This window comes from Necator americanus, chromosome II (genome assembly GCF_031761385.1).
Source record: "Necator americanus strain Aroian chromosome II, whole genome shotgun sequence".
NCBI classification, from domain to species: domain Eukaryota; kingdom Metazoa; phylum Nematoda; class Chromadorea; order Rhabditida; family Ancylostomatidae; genus Necator; species Necator americanus.
The window spans coordinates 13,410,832-13,435,155 of record NC_087372.1 but is presented as its reverse complement, the minus strand read 5'-3'; the positions used below and the strand labels follow the sequence as shown (position 1 = coordinate 13,435,155).

Genomic DNA, 24,324 nt, shown 5'->3' with positions numbered 1-24,324 from the left:
TGCTTTCTAGTTTTGTTCTTGGCGGTGGACAAAATCTTTGTGGCACATTCGCCTTAATTGCTTTGTTTCTAAACAAAAAAATAACCTTGCGGGTCGCTTCAACTCAATTGTTAGTGTATAGGCTGAGCTGTAACAAAAATCCGACTGTGTCCGACCGCTTAGAAATCCAGTTGAACAGAATAAACACAAGATTTTAGGGAGGCTGTGTTTTGAGCAAAAATAAAACTCCAAGGACTAATAACTTTGGATGTAATGTGGTTGCAGTTGAATGAGCTGGTTTTTACCCTTAAGGATGAAGCATAGCAGGCATTTGTGAGTTGTTCACTGCTCGGTTAGCACACTTTTAAAAATTGAAGGGCTGAAGAGTGAACAGTGAATTGATTGTAGTGCAATTTGTGGTTTAAATCAGCCAATAATCGACAGAGTGAAAAAATATCGACGGAGAGGGTAGTTGCCGACCATAGCTGGCCTACCACGATTCTGCTAATAAAACCATCCATAGTAATGTGATGTCGCATAGCAAATGGAACTCGCTCCTGTTTGCGGGCGAGGGTTGCGGCGAGGATAAAACTATTTCCAAGGACATCTACATACAAGCCGTCTTCCCATAGGTGCATAGGCATTAGGTGGTTGCGCTATCGTGTTCGAAAATCCGGTGGATTCACGGGAATTGCGGCAACCAGTCAGTTAATAAGCGAGTTGCAGTCTTGAGAAACACACAATTATCGCTTTTTTGCATGCTATGAACTTAATTAGTCTGAGGAAAAGCTTGGAGAGGATCAGGATTTGGAGATGAAGTGGGAGTTAGCTGTGCATTAATCAAGATTAGACCACACTTCAATGTCTAACAATTTGGCCAGTCCTAGATAGTAAGAAAAGAGTCAGATTCAACCGTTCAGTCATTCAGTCATCTACAGGAGAACTCCAGCTGCGGTAGGCAAGGAGACGAACACCTACTAAACTATTACATCACTTCTAAATGTTGTCGAGCAAGACTTTATGGCGTAAGAAGGCTGATATATAGTTACGCAAATAGAGGAGTGAAAGAAGTTTTCGCATTTTGGAGAGTTGATCAGAACCCGTACAAGCCTGAAACGGAGTTACTGATTGATTATAGCAATGTGTTCGCCTTTTTTGTTCGTTTTTAGACTATCTGTCAAAAGCTGAAAGTCTTCTGCGTTCAGAAATTTTGTTTCACTGGACATAAACGACGTTCTGCAGCAAACTCCCGGCACCTCTGATGGATGTCCGAATACGCTGAAATTTTGCAAGTCATATGGATGTTTTTTTAAAATCAGAATAAAGTGGTTTTTCCGTTCCACCTACTGAATTTCGCGTATTCTGCAAGGTAGATAATTTTGTTAAATAATCTCTGGTGCAGTTTTCGTGTCGTCCTGCTGAGGAAATAACGTAGTTTTTCTTGTCATGAGGGGATTACGGAATACATTAGTTGATTACAAGATGATTTTAAAGCTTATAGGCAGCATTTTCACTATCTACACATAGGAAAACATGACAAAGCATGCTTATCTGCACTTTTTTTTCGCTTTTCCTTTTTTTTTCTTTTCTTCGCCGAAATAAGAATTTCGGATGAAACGTCAGTTTAGATCCACTTCTTTTGTAGCTCAAAACGCACCAAATGCAATGATCCCATGCTAGAGATAGTGTTCCTAATCTCCTATTGTAGCTCTCTAGTGCGTAGTAACGGGTATATGAGCCATTTATTGGAAGTCTAATGCGCGATCATCAACATTTCTGCTGATAGCCCACCATTAAGGATTATTGATGGCTTAGTGTCATTTCACAGCTGTTTCTGGTAAGAGAAAAATTTGTAGCGTCCAGAGACGCTGCCGAATGTGTTCAACAGAGCGAGTGCGCGATGCTGTCGCAGCGTTCTCTTCTCCTCTGCTTGACAGACTCTCCGTGTTCTCCATTCTCTGTCACAATCATACAGGCGCACGGCTCTCATTCGGTTGAACACTGCGGACTACAACTATACGTTTTCTTATTCACGGATGTCCCGTTATACCAGGAAAATACTTTATTCTGGTGTGCAATTGCAAATTTAATATTAAACAGTTAGCTATAGAGAACTGGCTCATTAATATTGAGAGACAACAAATGTATAAAAAAATGCTTGCTGGGTGGTCTAAACGGACGTATCCATATCGCGGTGACAAGTGCACTATATTTTTCTGGATATAGCCGGAAAGTTCAGGTCCTCTGGTCCATTCGCTTCATGGACGATTGCATCCACCAAGGGTTAATCGGCATAATGCTCGGTGTAGATGCATCTTTCGGCAACTTATTTGCTGGAGTTGGAGAATGTAATTTAGGGCCACTTGAACTCTCCATTCTTGATCTGGTAGATCTTCGTGATTTTTTTGATTTCACGGATAACATTTTGGAACCTTTTTTCGAACGAGCGACCTTCAAGTCAGTTGGAGCTGTAGGAGGTTGTAATTGAAGTTGTCTGCCAGATAGAATTGGAGCAGCTCCTTTTCCTTTTCGTGCGACAAATCTTGAAATGCGCAAAAACGCATTTCTAAAGAAGCCTTTTTTCTCCTTCAATCCTTGATCAGGTGACGCTTTATCCGCTAGTGGTGTGGGTGTGTCTGATGAGGTGATTTTCTGTTCAACATCTAAAGCTGGTGAAATCTGTTCTTGGTGCTTCTCTTCACCTGATGCCTTTCCAGCTCCTTCACTAGACACCATCAACGCTCCTCTTGAAGATTCTTGTGTTGCGAGTGTCGGTGTTGGGCTGGTTGAGGTTTGCAAAGGTGGGATTTTCCCTTTTAAAACTGTAGAAGTAGTTAGTTTTTGAACCGTGGTGGTTTGTGTCCATTTTTTCTCTCTTTTTCTCTGAAAAATACTTTTTAAAACAGTAAGGATTGTTTCAGTAATATTAAATTTTCCTCTATATCATAGTCTAAAATCCACACATGCTGAAATTGTAATGAGATCTCTCAAACATAAAGCAGCGCTCATTCCCATGTGATTCATGGCACCATCGTCTAATGTCAGTAGCTCGTAACAGAGCTCGTGGAAATATGTTTTGAAAGCAAGAGTCCAGAAAATCGCCAATTCTCTACCATTCGAAAACATCCACCTTTGTTGGTGACCATGGTACGAGCACTCACAGGATTATATTTCAACCACAGATAAATAGGACTAACCTTTAATTCTTCTATTTGTTTTTGTTCTGCTTCCCATAGTTCTTGCATCTTTCTTCCTCTATACTTCTTTACATACAACGGATCTTCTTGAGATTGTTCAATTCCTACCGTAGTCGTATTCCCCTTAATTTTTATTTCTTAGTTGAAATATCATCTACACAGGTAGAGAAGAACTGTAAGATCTCCCAATGGAATTCGGAGCGTGTTTACCTCCAACTCTTTTTCTTTCTTCTTTTGTTCGGATTCTGAGATTTTGAGACGTCTCATCTGTCCTTCTCTAGCTTTTTTCTCGAAATCAGTCTCTTCGACAGCAACATGCGTTCGATAAACGAATTTATCAATCATTAAAGCCTCTTCACGGTACGAAAAGAATGGTGTAGGGAAGCCTCCGGCACGTGCTATTTCTAGAACGACTTCTTCTGATATTTGATCTAGATGATCTGGGTGAATAGTCATCCTAAACGATCATCATATTTCTGAGTGAGCATTATAAAGGAACTTAACGAAGAAAATAAACTGAGAAATATAAGTGTCGAGTAAACTAACACATTTGAATGCATCTGTCGAAAAGCCGCCATCTGTTCGTAGGTACTTCGCCACAGTGTGGTTGCCTAAAAAGTCACTTGATAAAGATGAGAATGTTTACGTTCGTTCGTGACATCTTTTTAAAGGCAGCGTACCACGAATCTGGGGTGGTACGGATTTCAGGTGGAGTATCCGTATACAGGGTCGCAGAGGATTTATGGAGACCGGCGTGGTTTCGCCCATCTCTCCCTAAATCACTGCAAGCAGCGGGCCCCTGAATGCTGTTTTGTACGATGACTTCTACTGCAGCGCGTCACCCTTGCACGCGTAGCGTCCCTTACCGCCTATCGGGGCAGTTCGGATTGATTTTTGACGAATCGCGGGGCGGAGGCGGCGCAAGGGGTTGAGTGTTGCAATAGATGGCGTCGCGCAAAACAGCATTCTGGAGACGGCTGTTTGCAGCGATGCAGGAAGAGCGGAACTACCCCCGTCTCCATGATCTACGACCCCGTATACGGATAATCCATCTGAAATCCGCACCACCTCAGATTCGTTGTATGCTGCTTTTAAATCAACATAACAATGCTGCAAAGTTGTTGTTTTTTTATTGATGAACGTCCTGAGATGCGAATAACAAGAAACGTACAAATCATAAGTCACACTTGAGAGGTTTGGAATGATCCGATTCGCCGATGTAAGAACGCGTTTTCAAGATATATTGTCTCTGGCGACTGCGAGGTCTTTGTCCCACTCGTGTCCCGATTCTCTCATTTCTTTAGTTACTTCAGTCAAAATGCGCTGTTTAATTATCTACAGTATACGATCTTTACAACATATCCCCTTTTACTATTTGAAGAAATCATGGTTATTATTCGGTGTCGTAGCTTTGCCAGCTCCGATATCATGCAACAAACACAAAATATTCGATGCTAATAGTGCAGAAGGCGCTGCGGAGAAAATGTGCGTGGAAATATTGTGTAAAAAAAGGATTCAAAATAGAGTGCCAAGTGCTAAGTCGACAAAAAAGGTATTTGACACTATATTCTTTGTATGTAATAGAAGTGCCAAAGTCAAAGAAGTTGCTTGAGTGACGAAGTGTGTGGCGAAGAAGCGATGCCTCTTAGGAGGGCTCAAAATTGGTTTTACCGATACAAGGCGACAAATTGGACCTCAAAGACATGCATCGTACCAGACTCGATTCGATTCGATTGGCAGAGGTGATAAACAACCCACAGTGCCGTAAAGGGTAACCTTCACTCGATGAGGTTTCGAAACTTGGGGGCAAACGCCAGAACTTATGGGCCACCCCAATATTTATGTAAAGAGCATAACAGGAAACATTTAGGATCCCGTTTCATGTGTTTAGCTGGGTTGACGTTATGTAGAGAGAGCGTTAAGCTTCGAGAACCCTATTATCGTAGCGAAAGTGCGTCATCGATCGACAAATGGGTCAGAGACCCACTTCACCAAATGCATCATGTCGGGCTGCTTGAACGCGTGCACCGGTGACTATAGGTCCTATGAGGAGTGAGTATTTTATGGCAGGAAACGTTCTCAAATATGGATATATGAAAATTAACCTACTGTGGTCAATTCCTTTGGTATCACTTTTGCCTTAATTGCCCATTCTAGAAGGAAGTTCATTGCAAACAACATTTCAATTCTGTCGATCATGGACCCATTGCATTTAACTGCAATAAAACAACACGATGTACAGCCAGATATATTTTCTTCGAGAATAGCAAACCTAAGTGAAGTTGGAATGCATCATTTAATGAAATAGGCGTTTCCATCACAACCACGAATGAATAGAAAAGATGGAGCAAAGAGAAAACTTCTTTGTGTCGATCGCTCACACAAATCTATGTTTTAACAATGTTAAGTCAGTTGAAGTATAATTTATTCTTACGTGTTTCACTCACAGAATCTTTAGCATTTTGACATAATTGCACGAGTTGTAGGACCTCTTGTAGATCAGCAACCAATCCAAAACTTGGCCTTAACCAAACTTGATATCATTCCTTATTCTTTGACGACCACCAAAACGACGCACCAGGTGAAAAAGACAAACTTCAGACTAGATTTTTCGGCTGTTCCGCTTTCTGACGTGAACGTTGCACTATATTCATAACTTTGAACGCTGTTACCTGCTTTCTCTGTGCGCAGTAATCGAAGGACTATTCGAGATGTGCCATCTAGAACATTTCATGTTTGTCTGTACTCAGATGAGTGCCAACCTGTTTTCCTTCCGTTTTTGCGTCGCATCTCATTTGCAATTGCGTATAGTGAGTGTAACTACCTTGCTGATGGGAAACTCCATTACATTAGTTGTACAATCAAACGTTAAAGGTAGCGTATCACGAAATTGGCGGTGTTGGGATCTGTAGACTATGAGTATGAGCGTAATTCCACTCAGCTTCTCCTAACTGTCCTGAAAAACGGCGTTTGTTCTTACCAGGGGCGTGAGACTTTTTGACTGCTTGCCCGTGGATGCAAGACACAAGTGGAGACGGAGACACAAGTGTGTACGCGCCGCATCCACGAGCAAGCGGTCAGAAATCAATGTGTTTTCGTCAGCAGCCTCTTAATGTAAAACAAACAAATAGGCTGTTGAGGGACCCGCAGCGGGTACGAGGATGGTGCGTACTCGCGTAAATCCTAGAAACGAAGGCGATTAAGCGAATTAGGCGGAGTCATGCACATACTCGTAATCTGTACCCCGAGCTCTGTATTTGTTTATAAAGACTCAACATCGTGGATTCCATGGTATGCTGCCTTTAAGAAACACAGCGGAGTTTGTAAATCCTGCGTGTTCACCACTAGAATCTGTTACGTTAACCACTCAAAAATCACGCAATACATCGAAACTTGTCTTCTAAATCTCCCCAGAAGTTGTAAAAAAACAGATTGACTTGCTTGAGCTGTAGCTAAGATTGGCATCGATCCTTTTTTATTGAAAACTAATCTAATGATTGTCCTAATCCTCTTAATTGCCACTCTACAAAAATTATTCAAAAGATATGTGAACTCAAACAACAGCTCATCTGCTAGTGCTTGCCACATTAGCAAAATCTGACTACCACGTACCACTACTATGAGTCACAAGGGTTTTTATAAGGGATCTCACGGTCCGCCCCGTCGATCAAAATCTAATATGGTGCTAATTCGTTTGTGATCGCAATGCACTTATTTTTCCTGTTCATTTTTGAATGTTTGGCGGTGATTCAAAATTCCTCTAGTGTTCTGCTGTGATTTTGGACTAGAAGGATCGAATGTATGATAACGTTTACCTCCTCACCTCCTCCTTCATATTTTTGATGACGTATTCTACGTTGTGCTCCGAGTGGTGTGGAGAGAATAGGATTTGCGAGACCATCTAGATATCTTTGACCCGAATACACAACGGGGGTTACGGGAGTTCCGCTTCTCTTATGTAATCCCCAGCGCGCGATCTGCACGCACGATACACCACTCCTGGCACCATGCAATCATTTCTTCCATGCATAACATTAAGGGCACCAAATGTCGAAAAATGAACAGTAAAGATGACTGCACTGCGATTGCAAAGGAATTATCCCAAATCAAGACTTGTTCAGGTTTTGATCTATGAGGCGAACCGTCAGGTCCCTTATAAAAACCTTTGTGACTCATGACTCACGTACTCGACATAATCGGCGGACTGATGTCATCGCCTGACGCGATTACCCGCATCTCCGCCGAGATGTGCCGTCCTTGAATATAGCCCTGTCTAACCCTGTCATTATTCCATATTCTGCGAAACCCTGCGTCTCGTCTCAACTACCTGTCCAACGCCGAGTATCCTCAGGTCCTCTTTCACCACCTCAGTCCAGAACCTCCGTTTTCGGCCAGGTGGCCTCTTCAAGCTCGGACGCGACAAACTCCTCAAAACTCAGTGAACAAGGTGATCTGGAGGTCTCCTTATTATTTAACCAAAGAAGCAAAGACGTTTCATTCATTTGTATTGTATTGTACGATTTCAATGGCAGTACAAGATGTTGATATCTTCTACTTGTCAACCGCCGGTATACTACACGACTTTCGCGTAAAGATCTTCATTGTGACATACCCTAGGCAGAAGTAGCCAAGCCGAAGTCTAATCAGCTTCCTTTCCGTGCATTCAAGACTCCATCACCGTAGATGGTGCTGTCCAAGTCTCTGATCTGTACATTGTGATGGGGCGAATTGCGGATAGGTAGACTCGCAGGTCGACTTCGTTGGTGATGGGGGTCGACCACAGGAATTTCATTAAGGAGTTAGATGCAGAAATGGCCTTAGCGCACATTTGCTGAAGGAATATCGTTCTCGTAGCTGCCGTTATTCTTCAGCACACACCTAAAACACAGAAGTCATCGACGAGTTCTATCGGTTGTCCGTCCCCCTGATTCCCGTTGGAGGTCTCGAAGAGATCCATATTTGCTCGCGTCTATCAGGGCGTAGACGTAGTCCATAGTCTGTAGCCAACTTTGATACAAGGTTGACAGCATGTCGAAAATTCTTACTGAAAATTGAAAACTCTTACGCAAATATAACAACATCGTCGGCATACTCGAGATTATTCAAGGAGTTTCTGATGGTGCTACGATGACATCGACAGGACGTTGATCTACTGTTCCTCGCAGCTTTTTCTTCCCTCCCTTTTCTTTCTCCATTCCCCCTCAAATTTGTTGGTGGTGTTCAATAAGTTGTTCGTTTATTCATGCCATCAATCAAGCGGTAAGTAATAGATAGTAGTGCGAACTTTTCTGGTACACCATCAGCTCAGAGCGCGAAGACGGCTTCGATGAGAAGAGTCGATAAAGGCTTCAAAGCCTAGAAATGCTAATTTTGAATACCGCTGCTAGATTTCGAACACTCTCCTAGCGATGAACACCTCGTCAGTTGTAGATCGGCCAAATCCATCTTGGTCGTCACGCGTTGTTTCTTCGCGATGTTTAATAACTCGGTCCAGGATAATCCGCTCCAAAACCTTGATAGCGTATCTCCACGAGTCAGGTATCCTTTCGACCATCCATGATCCGGATTTCCGTACCCATATCCTGATGATCTTTGTCATCTCACAAATCCCAGGCGGAGGAAGATACTTTAGCATTTCTGCCTTAATTCCTTTGTTTCCACCAAATTTTCCATTTTTTACCTTTTGCGTACAGACCTTAGACTCGGTCGGTGGTTCCTCGGTGACCGCACATGTCTGTGTATCAAAAAACTCAAGTTCAGGAATTGACGGCGCTTGCAGGGCGGTTCAGCAAGGACTCGAAGTGGTCTTTCTATATTGGAAGGTTGCCTCACCGACAGTTACTCCATTTCCAATGTGGAGGACTGGACAACATCTTTTCATTTTGTCGCTATACTGTTTTCGCAAGGCATAGACCTACGGCGGGTTCTTGTTCTTCCATGCCTTCTCAAACTCCATCGCTCTTGAAGTCCACTCGTTATTGCGGTCTTGTAGCAGTTGACGACACAGCTTCCTTCTCAGACGCTTTTCCTCGCTGAAATCGCCAATCCTGGGGGCAGCGCATATAGAATTATACGTGGATTTTTTTTTCCGCAGGTGCGAAGGCAAACTTCTTCTGCGGCAATAGAACCGACAGCGTTCCTTGTTGCGCTATGGATATACTTTTTGAAGGAATCTGCATCGCAAAGCCTCTTCCTGATCCGCACTCCAACGTGAATAGGCACACGTTGGCGGAAATTCTTTTTGCATTCTTTGTCTTTCAGATCTCGATTTTTAAGAAAAACATCATAACCTACCCTTTCTTTCTAGCTCTATTTCAGATCTCCGATCTCGTCGATTTTTGATTGACGAGAAACTCCTCTGTTTCTCTTCATATCATAGAAAGCATATCTTGAAGGTGAGAAGAACTGGATGCTGGTCAGAGTGTCGAAACGAATGGTTGCTACCGTCCCTAAAATTTAAGTTTCATATTATGCGGAACTTCGCTATGATTTCTGACTCTAGCTTTAATTATGTAAATTTGCAATACTCCATAGATTTTCGGATTTCAGAGTTTACGTCTCTGCGACGATTATGCGGAGTGCGGAGACGTTAGGTGTTAATAAAGAAAGATCGCTATCAGTCTTAGCTACAGCTCAAGCAAATCAATAAAAAAAACTAACTATTCAACATGTCACAAGATTCAAAGACAGTCACACATGAGAAATACTCAGAAGAAAGCTGTGCGGAGAATCAGACGGAACTGGGATTTGTACCATTTTAGCAATAACGGGCCGCTTGCTTTCATTACATGACTCCAGCAACCAAACGCATCCAGAAGAAGGAAAAAAACTAAGCACAGCTTACGCTCGTAAACGTTCTCTTTGCCTACTTCCGTAGGAATCCCAAAGATTACGCATTTTGGATCATCTCCGGTCCCTATTACTACAACTGATTTCGGTTTTAGTATTGTCCTGACGCGATCAAAAATTAAAAACTGGTTTCGAGATGCATTTGTATCTCCTTCGGTAGGTGTAGGTAACCGGCCATTCTGGAAATAACAGATATTCACTTTGAGAACTTTAGTAGTTCCTAAGAAGTTGAAGAAAAATATCACAGAAATCAAGCTAAGGTTGCTTACAGTAGCAAGTGGCAACATTTGGTTGTTTATATAGTTTGCATGAACCTTCACCAAGAATTCCGACTTTTCATCTGTAAGACGAACCGATCATAGTGACTTGAAAAGATTAAAATAGTGGAATGAACAAAAAAAAAATGCAAGATAGTTTTAGATGTACTAATGAGTGAAGTGTGTGTAATGAGATACAGTGTATTATTAATAGTAATCTTTCAAGTTAAAAAGTTAAATTAAAAAAAGACCGACTTTCCTTTTGCTCCTGCAGCCACAAGTATTTTCTTTCTTCAAATTTCCACATTAACGGATTTATAAGTAGAATGTCCTTATAATTCTATTCCTTCTAATTCTCCATATTTTACAGAAAATTGTGAGAACTACCTGACACAACGAGAGTAGGATGACTTGTGCCTTTGGCTTCAGACGATAGTTAGGTGAAGGCAAGATATTCCTATGAACCCGATGCAAAGAAATCTTCTTTCTTCTCAGGGCCCATAATAGTGCTCCACAAAGTGCTAGGATTAAAATGACTATAGGAGCAGTGACTGACATGAATAAATGATTAATTGAGAGATATGGGAACATCTCTGAAACACCAAGTGCTTAGGATTTTAAGTGTGACAGTTGAGGTAAAAAAAAAGAATAAGAAGCACCTTCTAGTATATTAGAAGGGGGAGGATGAGGAACGTCTGTTGTGTAATTTGTGCTGCTTTCATTGTGAGTATCAGTAGTAGTTGAGTTTTCCACTTGGCGAATTTTTCGTGCTAGTTGAGAATCAGCAGGAAAATCAATCTGGTCTTCCGGCAGCTTTCGTAGAACTTTCCGTAGCTTCCCGCTAACAACAAGCTTTGGATTATCATGAATGACAACTCGTATGGAGTCATTTGAGGATATGGATCGAAGAGAAGGTAGCTTGATATAAGTGAGATTCGGATTAGCTTGTATACTAAGGCCTGGACCTGCAACACTGAGATTCATTATATAAATATGTGCTTGAACATGTTGGAATAAGCGGATGTAGTTGCGGTTGTCCAATTGAGTGGAAATATAATAGTTGTAGACATTACGTTATATAAATCATAAGTGTTCTTCATTGAACAATATTACCCATCAGGCAAAAAATTACATCGTTTTTAGTTTGTAAGATAATGTTTTTAGATATTTTAAATGTTTGAAGAGAGCACTTTGGTTTGTAACGAAATGTTTCATCGTTAAATGCATACATAGATATCCAGAACTCAACAGCAGACCATTTTGTACATTCTCACAAAAAGGTTTTTTCTTGTGCACTGGCAGCATATCACGACCCTGGCGATGATGGGTCTTTGTACGCAAATACGCACCGGTTTCCTTAGCAGCTTTTTTTTTTCTTGGTTCTACTCGTGCAAGCAGGAGAAGAGAGTTCACTGATCTTCGACTGCTCGCTCCTGTACGCTACGAGTATGACGAGCGGTGGAGCGTTAAAAAAACACCTTCTTCCACGCAGTTTTTCAAGACTATCAGAGAGAGCCGAAAAGAGCGACGCTCATTTTCGTAATCTACACCTCCAACTCTAAATCTGCCCAAGGAGACCTCAACATCGCCAATTTCGTGATATGCTGCCTTCATCTGCAAAGAAATTCTCCAACGTACCTATTTCGGAGTTATCTATATACTTCAAATTTTGCAGAAAATTGAATACCACGAATATTGGTGAATTCTCAATCCTTAGTGACCCATTAATATATCGAATTTCTCCAAGTGAAGAGAAGTCATGCGTTACTTCTGAAACATACAAATGGACTTATTTTAGCGTTCGAAGCGGAACGAAGCCGAAACATGTTGTCAACCTTTTGTCGAAACTACCTATGAATTACATTAGCTTACAACATAGAAAAATTACAGAAAAGTCATAGAAAAATCTGGTCTGAGATGGTGAAAAAATTGAAGATAATCCTTCAATAGTTCAATCGAGACGTCAAGCCCCGCAGGTAATAAAACAGCAGCGGATGGAACAATTTCTTGTGAGCTCGTGCTCCAGATAAAGAAAGTTTGGTAGAACTTTATTCAAAGAAGACACACTACAACGAAGATATTAGCATTTCTGTCGGGCAGTAAATATTACCATTCGTCCAACTAATTGTTCGGAAGACACTGTAACAAACGTACCTATAGACATACCTGTTAGGTTCTGAAATATAAGACCACCATTCACAATTCTGCATCCTTTCATAGCAGTTAGCAATTCCTTACTTATAACTCCTCCAGTACATCCTTAACAAAAGTAGAATATATGTCAAATGAATGCTCCGTCAATGTTATCTTCGATCACGAATGTTGGTGATGACTATTTTAGTGACACTTGACGGCAGCGTCAAGCGTGGTGATGGGTCACAACCGTCACGAATAAATTTTAATATAAATTCCAATACATCCACTTTTAAACTTCTGAAAACTACATACAATTAAATTCTTCATTTTTTAGAGATAGTTTCCAATTTCTCACTCTTCTGTGAAAAATCGACTTAGGCGGGTGTCGAACCTACGAGGACTCATTAACACATTGTCAACTCGTTTTACACTTTCAAAACAAAATGTTGGGATTTCCATACTGTCTTACGCTTGAAACTAAATGTAATATTCTGTAGTTTACGTAATCATTTAATATCATTTATGAAATGTTTTATAATGTGTGTAATTATCTAATACTACGTGATATTTTGAAGATAAAGTCACTGGCGTATCAATCCACTTGGGATGCGCCAACGCGTTTTTACTGCAGTAATAATAGTTGATGGTTTTGGAAATACAATGACTTGCGGGGGGATGATGAAGTCAGTGTTTTTATCCTCCCAGACAAGTCTGGTACCAGTTTACCGATCCCGGAGGGACGAAAGGATTGGTATGCGCTAGAGCGGTTTCGAACCATCGACCATGTGGCAATAACGGACCTCTAACCTACTGCTCCACACCCGCCATTAAAGATCTCGCTCATTAGAGGGACCAGAGCCGGTTGGTCGCGAGGCTACGTGGCGCGTCCCTGGATGGTGGATAGGGGGCTCCTCGCGGACAAGAAGCGACCTTGCACCTGCCCTGAGACGCAGGTAGATACAGGGGGTGGGTCCTCTGCTTCTGCTGTGCCGGGATCGGATCATAATACTACTGTACACCTCTGCACTCCGAAAGAACGCAAAGTTCTCCCAAAAACTCATGGGAGTAGAGGCTTGCAACTTGCCCACGGGTTCAAAATCTTTCAGCAAAGCACAGTAATAGGAAAGAATCTCCTGATTGCGGAAGAAAGCCTGGTACAATAGCGCCGGAAAAGACGGGGTTCCAGGAGTCATGTAGGCTAACGAAACAGAGAAGAACTAGTATGACGATCTGTACTTACAACGCCCGAAGCTTGCATCGGATGCGGCCATTGAAGATCTCATGATGCAACCCATTAAGATTAAGTGCGACGTCATCGGACTGAGGCGACTCCACCCACTCAACGCCGTGTATGACACTGGAGAAGAACTGTTCTCAGGAACATGCGACAGCAGTGGAGTTGGTGGAGTTAGTGTCCTCGTCAATACGAATATGGCAAGAAACATCGAGTCTTTCGAGCTTGCAACCCGAATCGGACGTTTGCAGATGAGAAGATGTGGTTCAACGCCAGCTTTGACAATCTTCGTCGCTTACGCTCCAACATCAAGCTACAAAGAAGAAGTCGAAGCGTTCTATATGGACCTGGAGAACTTCTACAGAGAGGATCATACCTTCTACAAAGTCATGATTGGTGATTTAAACCACAAAATCGGTCCCGGAAGAACGCCTGAAGAACTTCACATCGGGACCTACGGCCTACAATGGAATGAGGAAGAGAGGCTTTCCGAGTTCATTAAGACGACTAAGACCATCCATGAGAACTTGCAATTCTACAAGTCCTCCTTTCCACGATAGACGCGGGAGTCACCCGATGGAGGGTGTTATAATGAAATCAACCACATCAGCGTCAGTAAAATGTTTTGCGTGACGGATGTCGCTGTTGTACCAATGTTTTATACCTGATCGGACCATGGCGTAAGGGAAAATCTTCCTCACCGGGAAAGATTTTCCCTTACGCGGAAAGAAGGGAAAGACGCGAAGTTCAGAGGGCGGAGTCTCAGTATCATTAACTGGGATATTTTCGCTACGCTAACCGGCTCTTGGAAGGAGTCCGCAATGGACAGCATCGAAGAGGAATACGACCGGCTCGTTTATTACCTTCGTGACTGCACGAGGAAGACTTAACGTCTTAAAACCACCAAGAGACTCTTGTCCCCGAAAACTCTAGAGCTGATACGCCAGCGTGGAGCTGCACGAGTTGCAGGCAACCAAGAACTCATGTCCGACCTCGCGAGGCTTCGCAGAGAGACGATAAAAGAAGACCTCAAAGAGAACAGTAGAAGTGTTGGCTGAAGACGCAGAGAGAGGACAGAGCATTCGCTACAGCCGTCATAACTCCGCCAATCGTAAAATAATTGTGACTGCTCTCCGGACCCCAGATGGAAGAACTATAACGTTGAGAAGGGGAATGAAAAAGTTCATTCACGACTTCTACTCAGATCTCTTCGACAACCACGTCCACTTGTCCCCTCATCATCTGATTTAAGGACTTGTATTTTCTGAGGTTCTCCCTTCCTAAATCCAACTGCCATCATATCGGTGAAGAATCGTCCTTCACTCGGTCTCGACAGAATTACGCAACACCAACCGTCCTCGTCATCACATTGGCGAGGCTCTTCACTTGTTATGTGTCGGAATGCAAAATTCCTAAGCAATGGAAAACCATGAAGACCGTGTTGTTGTATAAGAACGGATACACACATCGGCAATTATTGCCCAATCTGCTTACTGTATGTCATATCCTAAACAGGATAGAAATAACACTAGATGAAGGACAGCCATGCGAGCAAGCAGGGTTTCGAAAAAGGTTCAGTACGATTGACTACGTACACGCGGTTTCAAAACTCATAGATATATCGCGAGAGTACAAGATGCCGCTGTGTCTCACTTTCATCGATTTGAAGAAAGTTTTTAATACAGTTTAGACCAAAGCGGTCATACGCAACCACGTCGTCCCTACTCCATACATGAATATAATTCGTGAGTTGTACAGCACCTTCACCACCAAAATTTCCCCATTCTACAATAATGTCAAGCGACGTGAAGAGAAGGGTTTGTCCTGGTGACACAATCTCACCCAAAATACTCAATGCCGCTCTGAAAGAACGTGATGTGAGGATTGAAATTGGATAACGTGGAAGTGAAAGTTGACTTCTGGCAAAAACACCATTTTTGTTTCGCTGATGAAATCGTCCTGAGGGCATCAAGTATCAGTCAGGCGGAACGAATGCTGGTGTGACTTAACTTAATTGGCGTGCTGATGTCATTGCCTGACGCGATTACCCGCATCTTCGCCGAGGTGTGTCTTTGAACACAGCTCTGCCCAACCTTCTCGATCTTCTGCGAGGGCTTGCACAGAATCAATCCATTCGTCACTATTCCATATTCTGCGAAACCTTACGTCTCGCCTCAACTGCCTATCCACGCCCAGTGTCCTCAGGTCTTCTTTCACCACGTCAGTCCAGAACGTCCGTTTTCGGCCAGGTGGCTTCTTCCAGCTCGAATCCGGCAAACTCTTCAGAACTCGTTGAACAAGGCGATCTGCCGGTCTCCTTAATATATGACCAAAGAAGCGAAGACGATTTACTTTAGCCACTTTCGATGGCGGTGAAAGATGTTGATATCTTCCACGTGTCATTCGTCGGTATACCACATCAGTTTCTGCGTAAAGATCTTCATTGTGGCATATTCAAGGCCAAAAGTAGCCAAGTATCTAATAGCCTAGTATCTAAGCAGCTTTCGTTCCGTGCAATCAAGCCTCTCTATAACCGTTGATGGTGCTGCCCAAGTCTCCGATACGTACATCATGATGGGGCGAATTGCGGATAGGTAGACTCGCAGCTTGACTTCGTTGGTGATGGTGGTCGACCACTGGCATTTCGCTAATGAGTTAAATGCAGAAGTGGCCTTAGAGAATCTTTGCTGAACATCTCTCTCGTAGCTGCCGTTGTTCTTTAGCGTACGGGTCAGCTAACAGAACTCATCGACGAGTTTTATCGGTTGTCCATCCACCCTGATTCCCGTTTGAGCTTGCATCGGTACAAAGTTGACAACATGTTAAAGCTTCGTACTGTCTTCCGCGAATATAACAACATCGTCGGCATACTGGAGATCAGTCAAGGGGCACCCTGATGGTGCTAATACAATGTCGGTAGGACACTAGTCGACTGTTCTTCTCATAATGTCGTCAATGGCGAAATTGAACAGGAAGGGTCCTGCCAGTGTTCCTTGTCTTACTCCAGTTACCACTTCAAACGGTGTTGTACATCTTGCTGGTGTTCGAACTGCAGCAGTTGTTCGCTGATTCATGTCATGAAGCAAGCGAACGAACTTCCCTGGTACTCCATCGGCGCAGAGTGCGTTGAGAAGACGGCCTCGGTGAGGAGAGTCGAATGCGGCTTCAAAGTCCAGAAAAGCTAGTTGCATTGGCTTCGAATACTGCTGCCTGATTTTGATCACTCTCCTGACGACGAACATCTAGTCAATCGTAGGTCGGCCAGGACGAAAGCCAACTTGTTCGTTGCGCGTTGTTTCTTCGCGATGTTTAATGAGTCGGTCCAAGATAATGCGTTCTAATACCTTGTACATAACACGCAGTAAAGAGATTCCTCGATAATTCCTAGGGCCCGTGACGGATAACTTCTTGTGGAGAGGAATCATGATAGTGTGTCTTCAAGAATGCTGATGTAATTTGATGGAACGTATAGAAGGATAGGTCTATAGCTGGACCTGGATAAGGCGATGTCTGCGAGGAACAAATTAGTTTCTGATGCCCATTAACGCTCAACGGGACGACTATATCCGAATGCTCCAGCTAGCTAGCTGCTCCAGCTGTATACCTAGGTGGGGAAATCAACATGATGAACGACCATCAAGAGAGTCGAGGATGTAGTATAGAAGTTTAGGAACATCCGGCTCCATGTTCACCTATTCAAGACCGCCATTCTTTCTTACCTACGCTTCAGAAACCTGGGCTTGTCGCAAGCAGGAAGAAAAAGTGCTTAGCGCCATAGAACGCGCAGTTGAAAGGATGATGCTAGGAGTATCCGGTTTACACAAGTGAAAGGAGGGATTCGAAGTTCACTTCTACGTCATCGATCGAAGATAAGAGACGCTGCTGCGTATGCCAACGAAAACAAAATTATGTGGGCTGAACACCTGATGTGTTTCTATGACAATCGTTAGACCAGAACTGTAAGCGACTGGATACGATACGACATCAAACGCTCCGCAGAAAGACTGATGGTCAGACCTCTACAAAGTACTTCAAAGAAAAAAAGAAGACGCTTGTCAGTTCCTCGCGAGAAGATATACCACTCTGGGCCATACTAGCGCGGACAAATCGGGAAGTATTACTGGTGCCCTCTCGAGCAAATCGAGCAAAGCAAATGAACAGCGGGGCACAGGTGATGCATTTGACGTAATATTTTGTACTTGTTATCATGTTATCTTTCATTTACCACTGGCCACTGCATATTCCCTTAAGACCGCTTCCCTTTCAACCTTTTCCTTTTACGACCCTCGAATGGAAAATCTTATCACACACTTGACCCTACCTGACGGATGAACAGTAGATCTAACGCGTATCATAAAAAAACCACGGTGAAGGCCGAAGCTGACAAACTTTCACATTGTAAGGTTTGCATTATATAGCACCTACCTGTAGGCATAGTGGAATAAAATGAAACGTAGTGTAATGGCACTTCGCATATCACTTTGTAAACACAGTTCCAATGTTGATTGTTCAATTCGTGAGCCTTTCCCGAAGGAGAAAGCACGAAATACTGGTTTCACGAGAAAGTACAAACTGCTAACTAGGAACTAAAAAACTATAAGCTCTTATTGTTCACTTTGAGTTGTGGACAGAAAAAAATGCGCTCAAAATTGTAGCAGTAACATCGCTAAACTAATAGACTTCTTTTTCTTTCAAGAAGAACTAATGCACATTTTTTTAGAGAAGAAACTGCTGTTCTTTAACATCAAATCAGGACTTTGTCTTAGGTTTTCACTGAAGCAAATAAAAATAACTTGATGGTAGGTATATGCAGTGAGTAGTGAAAACAGTAATATGTGTCTGTCTTTGTTTTCTGTTACGTGAATCTTAAAACTTACTCCTTTGTATCGGGGTAAAAATTTTGGAAATCTGTGACCTAAAGAATTTTACTTGTAATGTTTGACGTATTGATCAAATATTGAATAAATTCTCTAACCCTTTGTTTCTCTAGACGTTTTGAACCTGCGAAAGTGGAACTGGTATCTATGTGATCAGCAAAAAATACACTAAATGGTTATCAAATAGTATTCTCTGGCGCATCAATCCGCTTGCGATGCGCTAACGCGCAACTGCAATTCGCAATCGTTGTGATTTTATGGACGCATGGTGGTCTATGGTATAACTAGCTGGGCCAGCCGATGTAGTGCTTTCAAGTCAGTGTTTTCATCCTCCCAGGCAAGTCTGGAGAGGTGAAAGGCTTGGCTGGGACTAAGGGGGTTTCGAACCGTTGAATATGACTAGTGTACAAAAATCCTCAACAACCCTGCTATTGTGGTTTTGCTTTCCTACAGGGTGAGAGAGTAACATGATTATTAATTGCAGAGTGAAACATGTGTATTTAGTGTTGACTAAATCAGCATCTGCTTTCTTATGCCAGAAAGAAATTCTTGAGATACCTAGAAATAATTTTATACACTGACGCACCGCAACTTCCTGGGGCACTGATAAGAATTCTGCTGTCCTTTATTTTAATTCTTGTATTCTAATGTTCGTAGCACAAAGTTATTTATTCTAATTTTAGTTCTTCTTTCCGGAGAATTAGCAGGATGGTGATCACTAAAATGCTTCGATCGCGACTCTCTGCCCATTATTGGAGCACCAGTGAGAGAAAGAAGAAGTTTCGCCTGCTCACTTTTGTACGGTGTCGATTGCTTCAACAGAGTTAGTAAGCACATTCATTCACGAAGAAGCATATACTAATTAATTACGAAAAAATAATGCAAATAATGCATTAGCGAAATATAAGGGAAGAATAAACAATATTTGAAAAAGAAATCAATTCTGATTTTTTTGTCCCAGTGAGGATGCAGCGCAGCGAGTAAAAGGTCAGAATTTTATCTCTGCGATATCGGTAAATTGGTCACGGAAAGGACTTTGTATGGAAATCTCAGGAAAAACGTAGAGTGAAGGGTGTAAGCAAGGGTAACAAGACAACAAAAACAAGAAGCAAGGGTAACAGGCTTCCTCCTACTTGTTCCGAAAAATGGTGTGGAAACGACGCTTGTTCCTACGTTTGTTGGTTTGTTTGTTATAAAACGTTGTTTGTTATAACGCGCCTCCTTGTACACGCTACGGTCCCCTCAGCAGCCTATCCATTGGTTTTATTTGAAGAGGCACGCAAGGACACCTCATTGATATCTTGTAAGAACGAACGCCGTTCTCACACCCAACACTAGCGCGTGATCAGGACAAATGGAAGTGTTACTGGTGCCCTCTCGAGCGAGGTGATACAGGTAGCAGGTGATCTGAGAACACATTCCTAAATTCCCCGGATTTCAGGTGAAGTATTAAGAAAATTGTGAACATTCATCGAGAAGCAGTTCAGTCTCGAGGTAATGAGTCTCCGATAGATTTCTCGCTATATAATACTTCATCATTTGTGAAGATGATAATTATAATGTTTTTCAGTCTTTGAACATTTTTATAAGAGTATGCGATAAAAACGGTTTCCTGTTATTTTCTCAACTAACGATTCATTACTCCGTTAGAACATAACTGCGCTTCGGTATTTCTACGATTTTCAGTGAGAATGGTTTCAAATGGCGAAAAAGTATTATGTTCATTCGTCTAGAATATTTCTAAGCTTCCAATCAAACTCTCCTGCTGAACAGCAATTTTGTAATCATTTCCTTGCAATTCAACAGTGATAAGGGTCTCTGCTACACAATGTAGTACGATTGTGTTTATGACATGCATTTAAGTGTTGACGCGTAGCTGCAAGGTTTAGTGCTCCAGCATTCCGCTTAGGTTCTGGATTCTCATTTGTTTGACACGAGCGATTTTATATTGCAAACTACTGCTCCTCCGCTAACACTTCTCGTTGGTATTTGGGGACCTTGCACTGTGGAGAGAAGACCGCTAGAACAGTAATCTCTGTGATTCAACCGTTTTGTTTTCTTGAAAGCTCGGCATACTTCTGTCTATATTTTCTAATAGTGTGCCTGCAAAGTTTTCTTTTAGATAGAACCTTTATTTGCTTGACGTTTCGGCTTTTTTTAGATGTAGTTACAGTTTCTATCATCCTGAATATGAGTAAAAGTAGATCTCTGTGCAGGTGCGGTCGCTTTTTTTTATCATGTTTGAGTCTACTAGTTCCTTGTACTTTATTAACGAATTATTATTTCTCCACTTTCTTTCGGTCATGTTGTGTGCAGTATGTTTTCCTGTAATCTGTACATGTAGATGCTGTAAGCTGAACCTTCATTCCACATTATCGTGACCTAGGCACCACATTGAGCACTGTGCTATGTTCAATGGAGTGCAATACAATCAGAGTTTTTTTTTGGAGAAGAAAGAACAAAACACCTGAAAACCTTCTCGCTCTGCTCCACAAAATATTTGGAAGATTGTTCGTTAGTTGCCGTAATACATAAAAATCGCTAGTCCACAGAGAAGATGATTTTCAAGAAGTTTTTTGTTCCTTACCATTGATAGTTAAACACCTTGCACCCTATACGTGAACAGCTTACAAATTTCCGTTGTTTGATTCTTAGTCCTGTTCCATAACGGGCGAGTGTGGGCAAGCCACCGAGGTTAGAAAGATTCCTAGTTGTTGATCTTCCTCTTCTTTTACTCAAGTTCAAAGAAATCCGTATATTCGCTGATTCTTTCTCTAGTTTTGTTTTGTCGCAAAGATTAATCATAGGAGGAATCAAAGAAGAGTTTGTACGTTTGTTTTGTTTCCTTGAAGCGCTTTGTACAAAAGATCTGGTAGAAATCATCTTGTGAACTTTTGCCATTTGTATCACATCCTTTGCTAAACTCTCTTAGAATCAACATTTAAAATAGAGTTAAGCACTTCTTGAGATAGTGATATATACAATTGGACGGGAAGCGAACACTTCGTGCGCATGTTCGTCATCTTGTAGCTCACTCTAGTAGTGGGCCATTCACGTCTCTTGCATTTACTCGAAAGGAGTTAGAAGTTTTTCTCAACGTGAATGTATCATATTTTCTTGGAGAAAATTCAAACAGTTGAGAAAATAAAGCGATTTTTGTCATTCAATCAGAATGCATGTATCTGAGCAAAAACGTTTGAAATTATCCAATGATTATGGCTGGGCAGAGCTTTGTTGCAGGACGACACTCTTCGGCAAAGATGCGGCAAACGGGTCAGGCAATGATGCCAGCCCGCCGATCAAGGATAAGGAGTAAAAAAAGACAAAAAAAAACAACAGAAAAGAAAATCGTAAGAAAAGCGGTAGTAAGAGGCAAAAACAAGAAGGATAGCGGTACCAAGGAAAATCACAAGTGAAATTGCTCATTAATACTGATACTGAAATTTTAAGATGTTGAGGGCAAGGATGGGAAGGAAATTGTACAATAAGCTAATTTCAGAGTTTTCTTGCAATCGTACAGTACCCTAAGCAATTTCACTTGTGCCACTATCCTTCTTGTTCTTGCCTCTTACTACCGCTTTTCTTACGATTTTCTTTTCTCTTTGTTTTTTTTGTCTTTTTTTTTTACTTCTTATTTTTTACTCCTTTTTTACTTGTTCTCTATATATCTCATTTATCCCCATTTTCATGAAGCACCTGCTAATATTATTGTATGCACTTTTTTTAATTAAAGTTATTATCAAAGTGTTTGATGTTGTAGGCAATTTCATATGGAGTCCCTCTCAAACAAGCTCCTGAGCGACTTAAATCCATACAATCTGCGATATTTGTTTTATTTGGTGACTCCAAATGAAACGACGTTCGAAACGGTGGAAGAAATCCCCAACATAATTGAGCCGGTAAGAGGTAGATATTGGTTTCTTTGTAGCAAGCTAGATAACCAAACTAATTTTTCAACACTAGTAGCATCCAAATGAAGTAATATAAACCATAGCTCGTTTTTTTGTATGGAAAAAAACGCTGTGGATGCTAACAACCATTTGAGTCATTGTCTCAATTGAATCTCAGAATCTGACACTGTAAGATATGTTTTGGGATCTTCTTCAGGCCAGCACTTGGATGCTTCTACTAGTTTTACTCGAATACTTGTTCCTAGACGAAAAGAAGTACGCATTCAATGACACTGTCACCTCAATCAATGCAGGGATTTTGTCACTGCTACTGAAGTTAGTTGCTTCATGAAATCTCATGGCAAGAGATATCTCATTAATGTCAACTTGATCTTATTGAAAACTGCATTCAGGATCGGAGGGCGATATCTGTCGGCAACGTTGTATGGACCTCTCTATGATCACATACATATTTTCGATCTTCCGAAAAATTCACCATACACTTGGTTATTGTGTTTTTTCACTCAGGATTTGGCTTACTACCTCGGGCACAGAGCTATACATGGTACGTACAAAGTAGAATTAGAATCCTCTCTAACCGAGAAAGCTTGATTTGTTGACCTTCTTCTATGTAAGTATGGCGAAGTAGATACAAAACAAAAAGAACCGTTTGCAAATACTGGAAAATAAGTTAACAATAGATATGAAAATCATAATAATAATATAAAATAGAAAAAGTCTTTGTATTAGCTAACGGTATAGTAGGGTTAAAACTAAATTAAACGCGGTGCAGTTGCGTAAATGGCGGCGCTCGAAGCAGCGCGGTGGTGCGCAGCGGTTAGGTTGATGGTGCAGAACTTGCCGGGACCACTCATCGCTGCAGATTGGTCCCGGGTGCGTGTAAAGAGGGTCCCTGCGGATTTTCGAGCATGCCTCGATCATGCCTCGGCAGAGCAATTAGCGAGGAAACGTATCCCTAAGGAGTTATCTCTCGCTGCTGCCCAACTGGGTGGCTCCGCCCATCGCTCCGCCCACTTATTCCCCGTCATATGCGACATCGCAAGCGTGGTGAATACGCGTACGTTCGCGACAACCGCGAAATCGAAATAGTGGAACAAACAGAACGGTTGGACGAGAACACACAGGGAGATTTGAAATTCAGGGAAACTGGCGCGAACGCAAAGCATTTGAGAACAATTATCATTGTTCTTTGCGCTATTCTTTATTTTTGTTTGGATGCGTTCGGTCTTTTCTCTTTCGTTTTCGGTTTTTTTTGCTTCTTGCTTAGTTCGTTGCTTCTTTGTTGATTCAGCCTTAATGTATAAATGTAAGAACGCGAATTTATAGCTATACCAATTTTGTAGGTTCGTATTTCGATATGGATCAAGGAAAAGAGGAAGAAGGAGAGAGGAAAAGTTGAGCAAAACTTCGATGGATTGGTTAGTCCTATTTTCCAAGTCCAGTCATCACAACGCTATATATTTAGAATCCTTTGTCTGACTAAGCAAATCAAATCTGCACTCTACCTATAGTTTCTACTAGTAGTATTCATCCAGAGCAATATTTTCTACTTTCTTTACTGTGTTCTTCTTTATGTTACAAAAAATTATGTGTTATTATGTTCTTATGTTTAAAGTTGTTGTCATTTGAGAGATATTTTTTTCTCTTATTAAGTGACAGTAGAAGATTGTTATTGAACGAAACGCTAATCAATAGGCGATGACATGACCTTTATAGGTGCGAGGCGTCGGACGCATACCTCAAGGTGATGATTGGCGCAAAAAGAAGAAAAAGAAGCAGGAGACAGAGATTTTGTAGATGTTGAAATAGTTGTAATTTGAATAAATATTCAGAGGGGGTAGGGGATGGGAAGGGTTGGGGGAGGAGGATGGGGGGGGAGGAGTT

The 24,324-nt window shown here is 41.8% G+C and overlaps 6 protein-coding genes across 9 annotated transcripts; 2 read left to right on the top strand and 4 right to left on the bottom strand.

Moving 5' to 3' along the window:
- Window positions 1–2,214: 2,214 nt before the first annotated feature.
- RB195_017713 (uncharacterized protein) lies at window positions 2,215–12,877 on the bottom strand (the record flags this gene model as incomplete). 3 transcript variants are annotated; one of them, XM_064184823.1, is made up of 16 exons in its annotated part: window positions 2,215–2,862; window positions 3,177–3,299; window positions 3,387–3,633; window positions 3,723–3,787; window positions 5,286–5,392; window positions 5,449–5,563; window positions 5,624–5,699; window positions 5,755–5,896; window positions 10,021–10,204; window positions 10,295–10,365; window positions 10,538–10,613; window positions 10,670–10,875; window positions 10,942–11,247; window positions 11,921–12,052; window positions 12,437–12,541; window positions 12,814–12,877. In XM_064184823.1, 16 exons carry the CDS (start codon window positions 12,875–12,877, stop codon window positions 2,215–2,217), a joined length of 2,667 nt encoding a protein of 888 aa, XP_064040704.1. The 3 variants fall into 3 exon arrangements, with proteins under 3 accessions (XP_064040704.1, XP_064040705.1, XP_064040706.1); XM_064184824.1 differs by lacking the exon at window positions 12,814–12,877 and having other exon boundaries at window positions 2,215–2,615; window positions 2,682–2,862; window positions 12,449–12,500; XM_064184825.1 differs by lacking the exon at window positions 12,814–12,877 and having other exon boundaries at window positions 2,215–2,615; window positions 2,682–2,862; window positions 12,437–12,446.
- An 822-nt stretch (window positions 12,878–13,699) lies between these two features.
- On the top strand, window positions 13,700–14,212 carry RB195_017712 (uncharacterized protein; the record flags this gene model as incomplete). Its single annotated transcript, XM_013441610.2, has 1 exon — window positions 13,700–14,212. The coding sequence occupies one exon, from the start codon at window positions 13,700–13,702 to the stop codon at window positions 14,210–14,212; it is 513 nt and encodes a 170-aa protein (XP_013297064.2).
- Window positions 14,213–14,835: 623 nt separating this feature from the next.
- On the bottom strand, window positions 14,836–15,120 carry RB195_017711 (uncharacterized protein; the record flags this gene model as incomplete). The annotated part of the gene is made up of 1 exon (XM_064184822.1): window positions 14,836–15,120. The coding sequence occupies one exon, from the start codon at window positions 15,118–15,120 to the stop codon at window positions 14,836–14,838; it is 285 nt and encodes a 94-aa protein (XP_064040703.1).
- Window positions 15,121–15,680: 560 nt separating this feature from the next.
- On the bottom strand, window positions 15,681–16,055 carry RB195_017710 (uncharacterized protein; the record flags this gene model as incomplete). Its single annotated transcript, XM_064184821.1, has 1 exon — window positions 15,681–16,055. One exon carries the CDS (start codon window positions 16,053–16,055, stop codon window positions 15,681–15,683), a length of 375 nt encoding a protein of 124 aa, XP_064040702.1.
- Window positions 16,056–16,576: 521 nt separating this feature from the next.
- On the bottom strand, window positions 16,577–16,894 carry RB195_017709 (uncharacterized protein; the record flags this gene model as incomplete). Its single annotated transcript, XM_064184820.1, has 1 exon — window positions 16,577–16,894. One exon carries the CDS (start codon window positions 16,892–16,894, stop codon window positions 16,577–16,579), a length of 318 nt encoding a protein of 105 aa, XP_064040701.1.
- Window positions 16,895–21,701: 4,807 nt separating this feature from the next.
- Window positions 21,702–24,237, top strand: RB195_017708 (uncharacterized protein; the record flags this gene model as incomplete). Of its 2 annotated transcripts, XM_064184819.1 has the most annotated exons (7): window positions 21,702–21,802; window positions 22,290–22,428; window positions 22,637–22,755; window positions 22,833–22,984; window positions 23,372–23,487; window positions 23,784–23,858; window positions 24,157–24,237. In XM_064184819.1, the coding sequence occupies 7 exons, from the start codon at window positions 21,702–21,704 to the stop codon at window positions 24,235–24,237; spliced, it is 783 nt and encodes a 260-aa protein (XP_064040699.1). The 2 variants fall into 2 exon arrangements, with proteins under 2 accessions (XP_064040699.1, XP_064040700.1); XM_064184818.1 differs by lacking the exons at window positions 21,702–21,802; window positions 23,372–23,487; window positions 24,157–24,237 and having other exon boundaries at window positions 22,300–22,428; window positions 23,784–23,839.
- Between the last annotated feature and the right edge of the window lie 87 nt (window positions 24,238–24,324).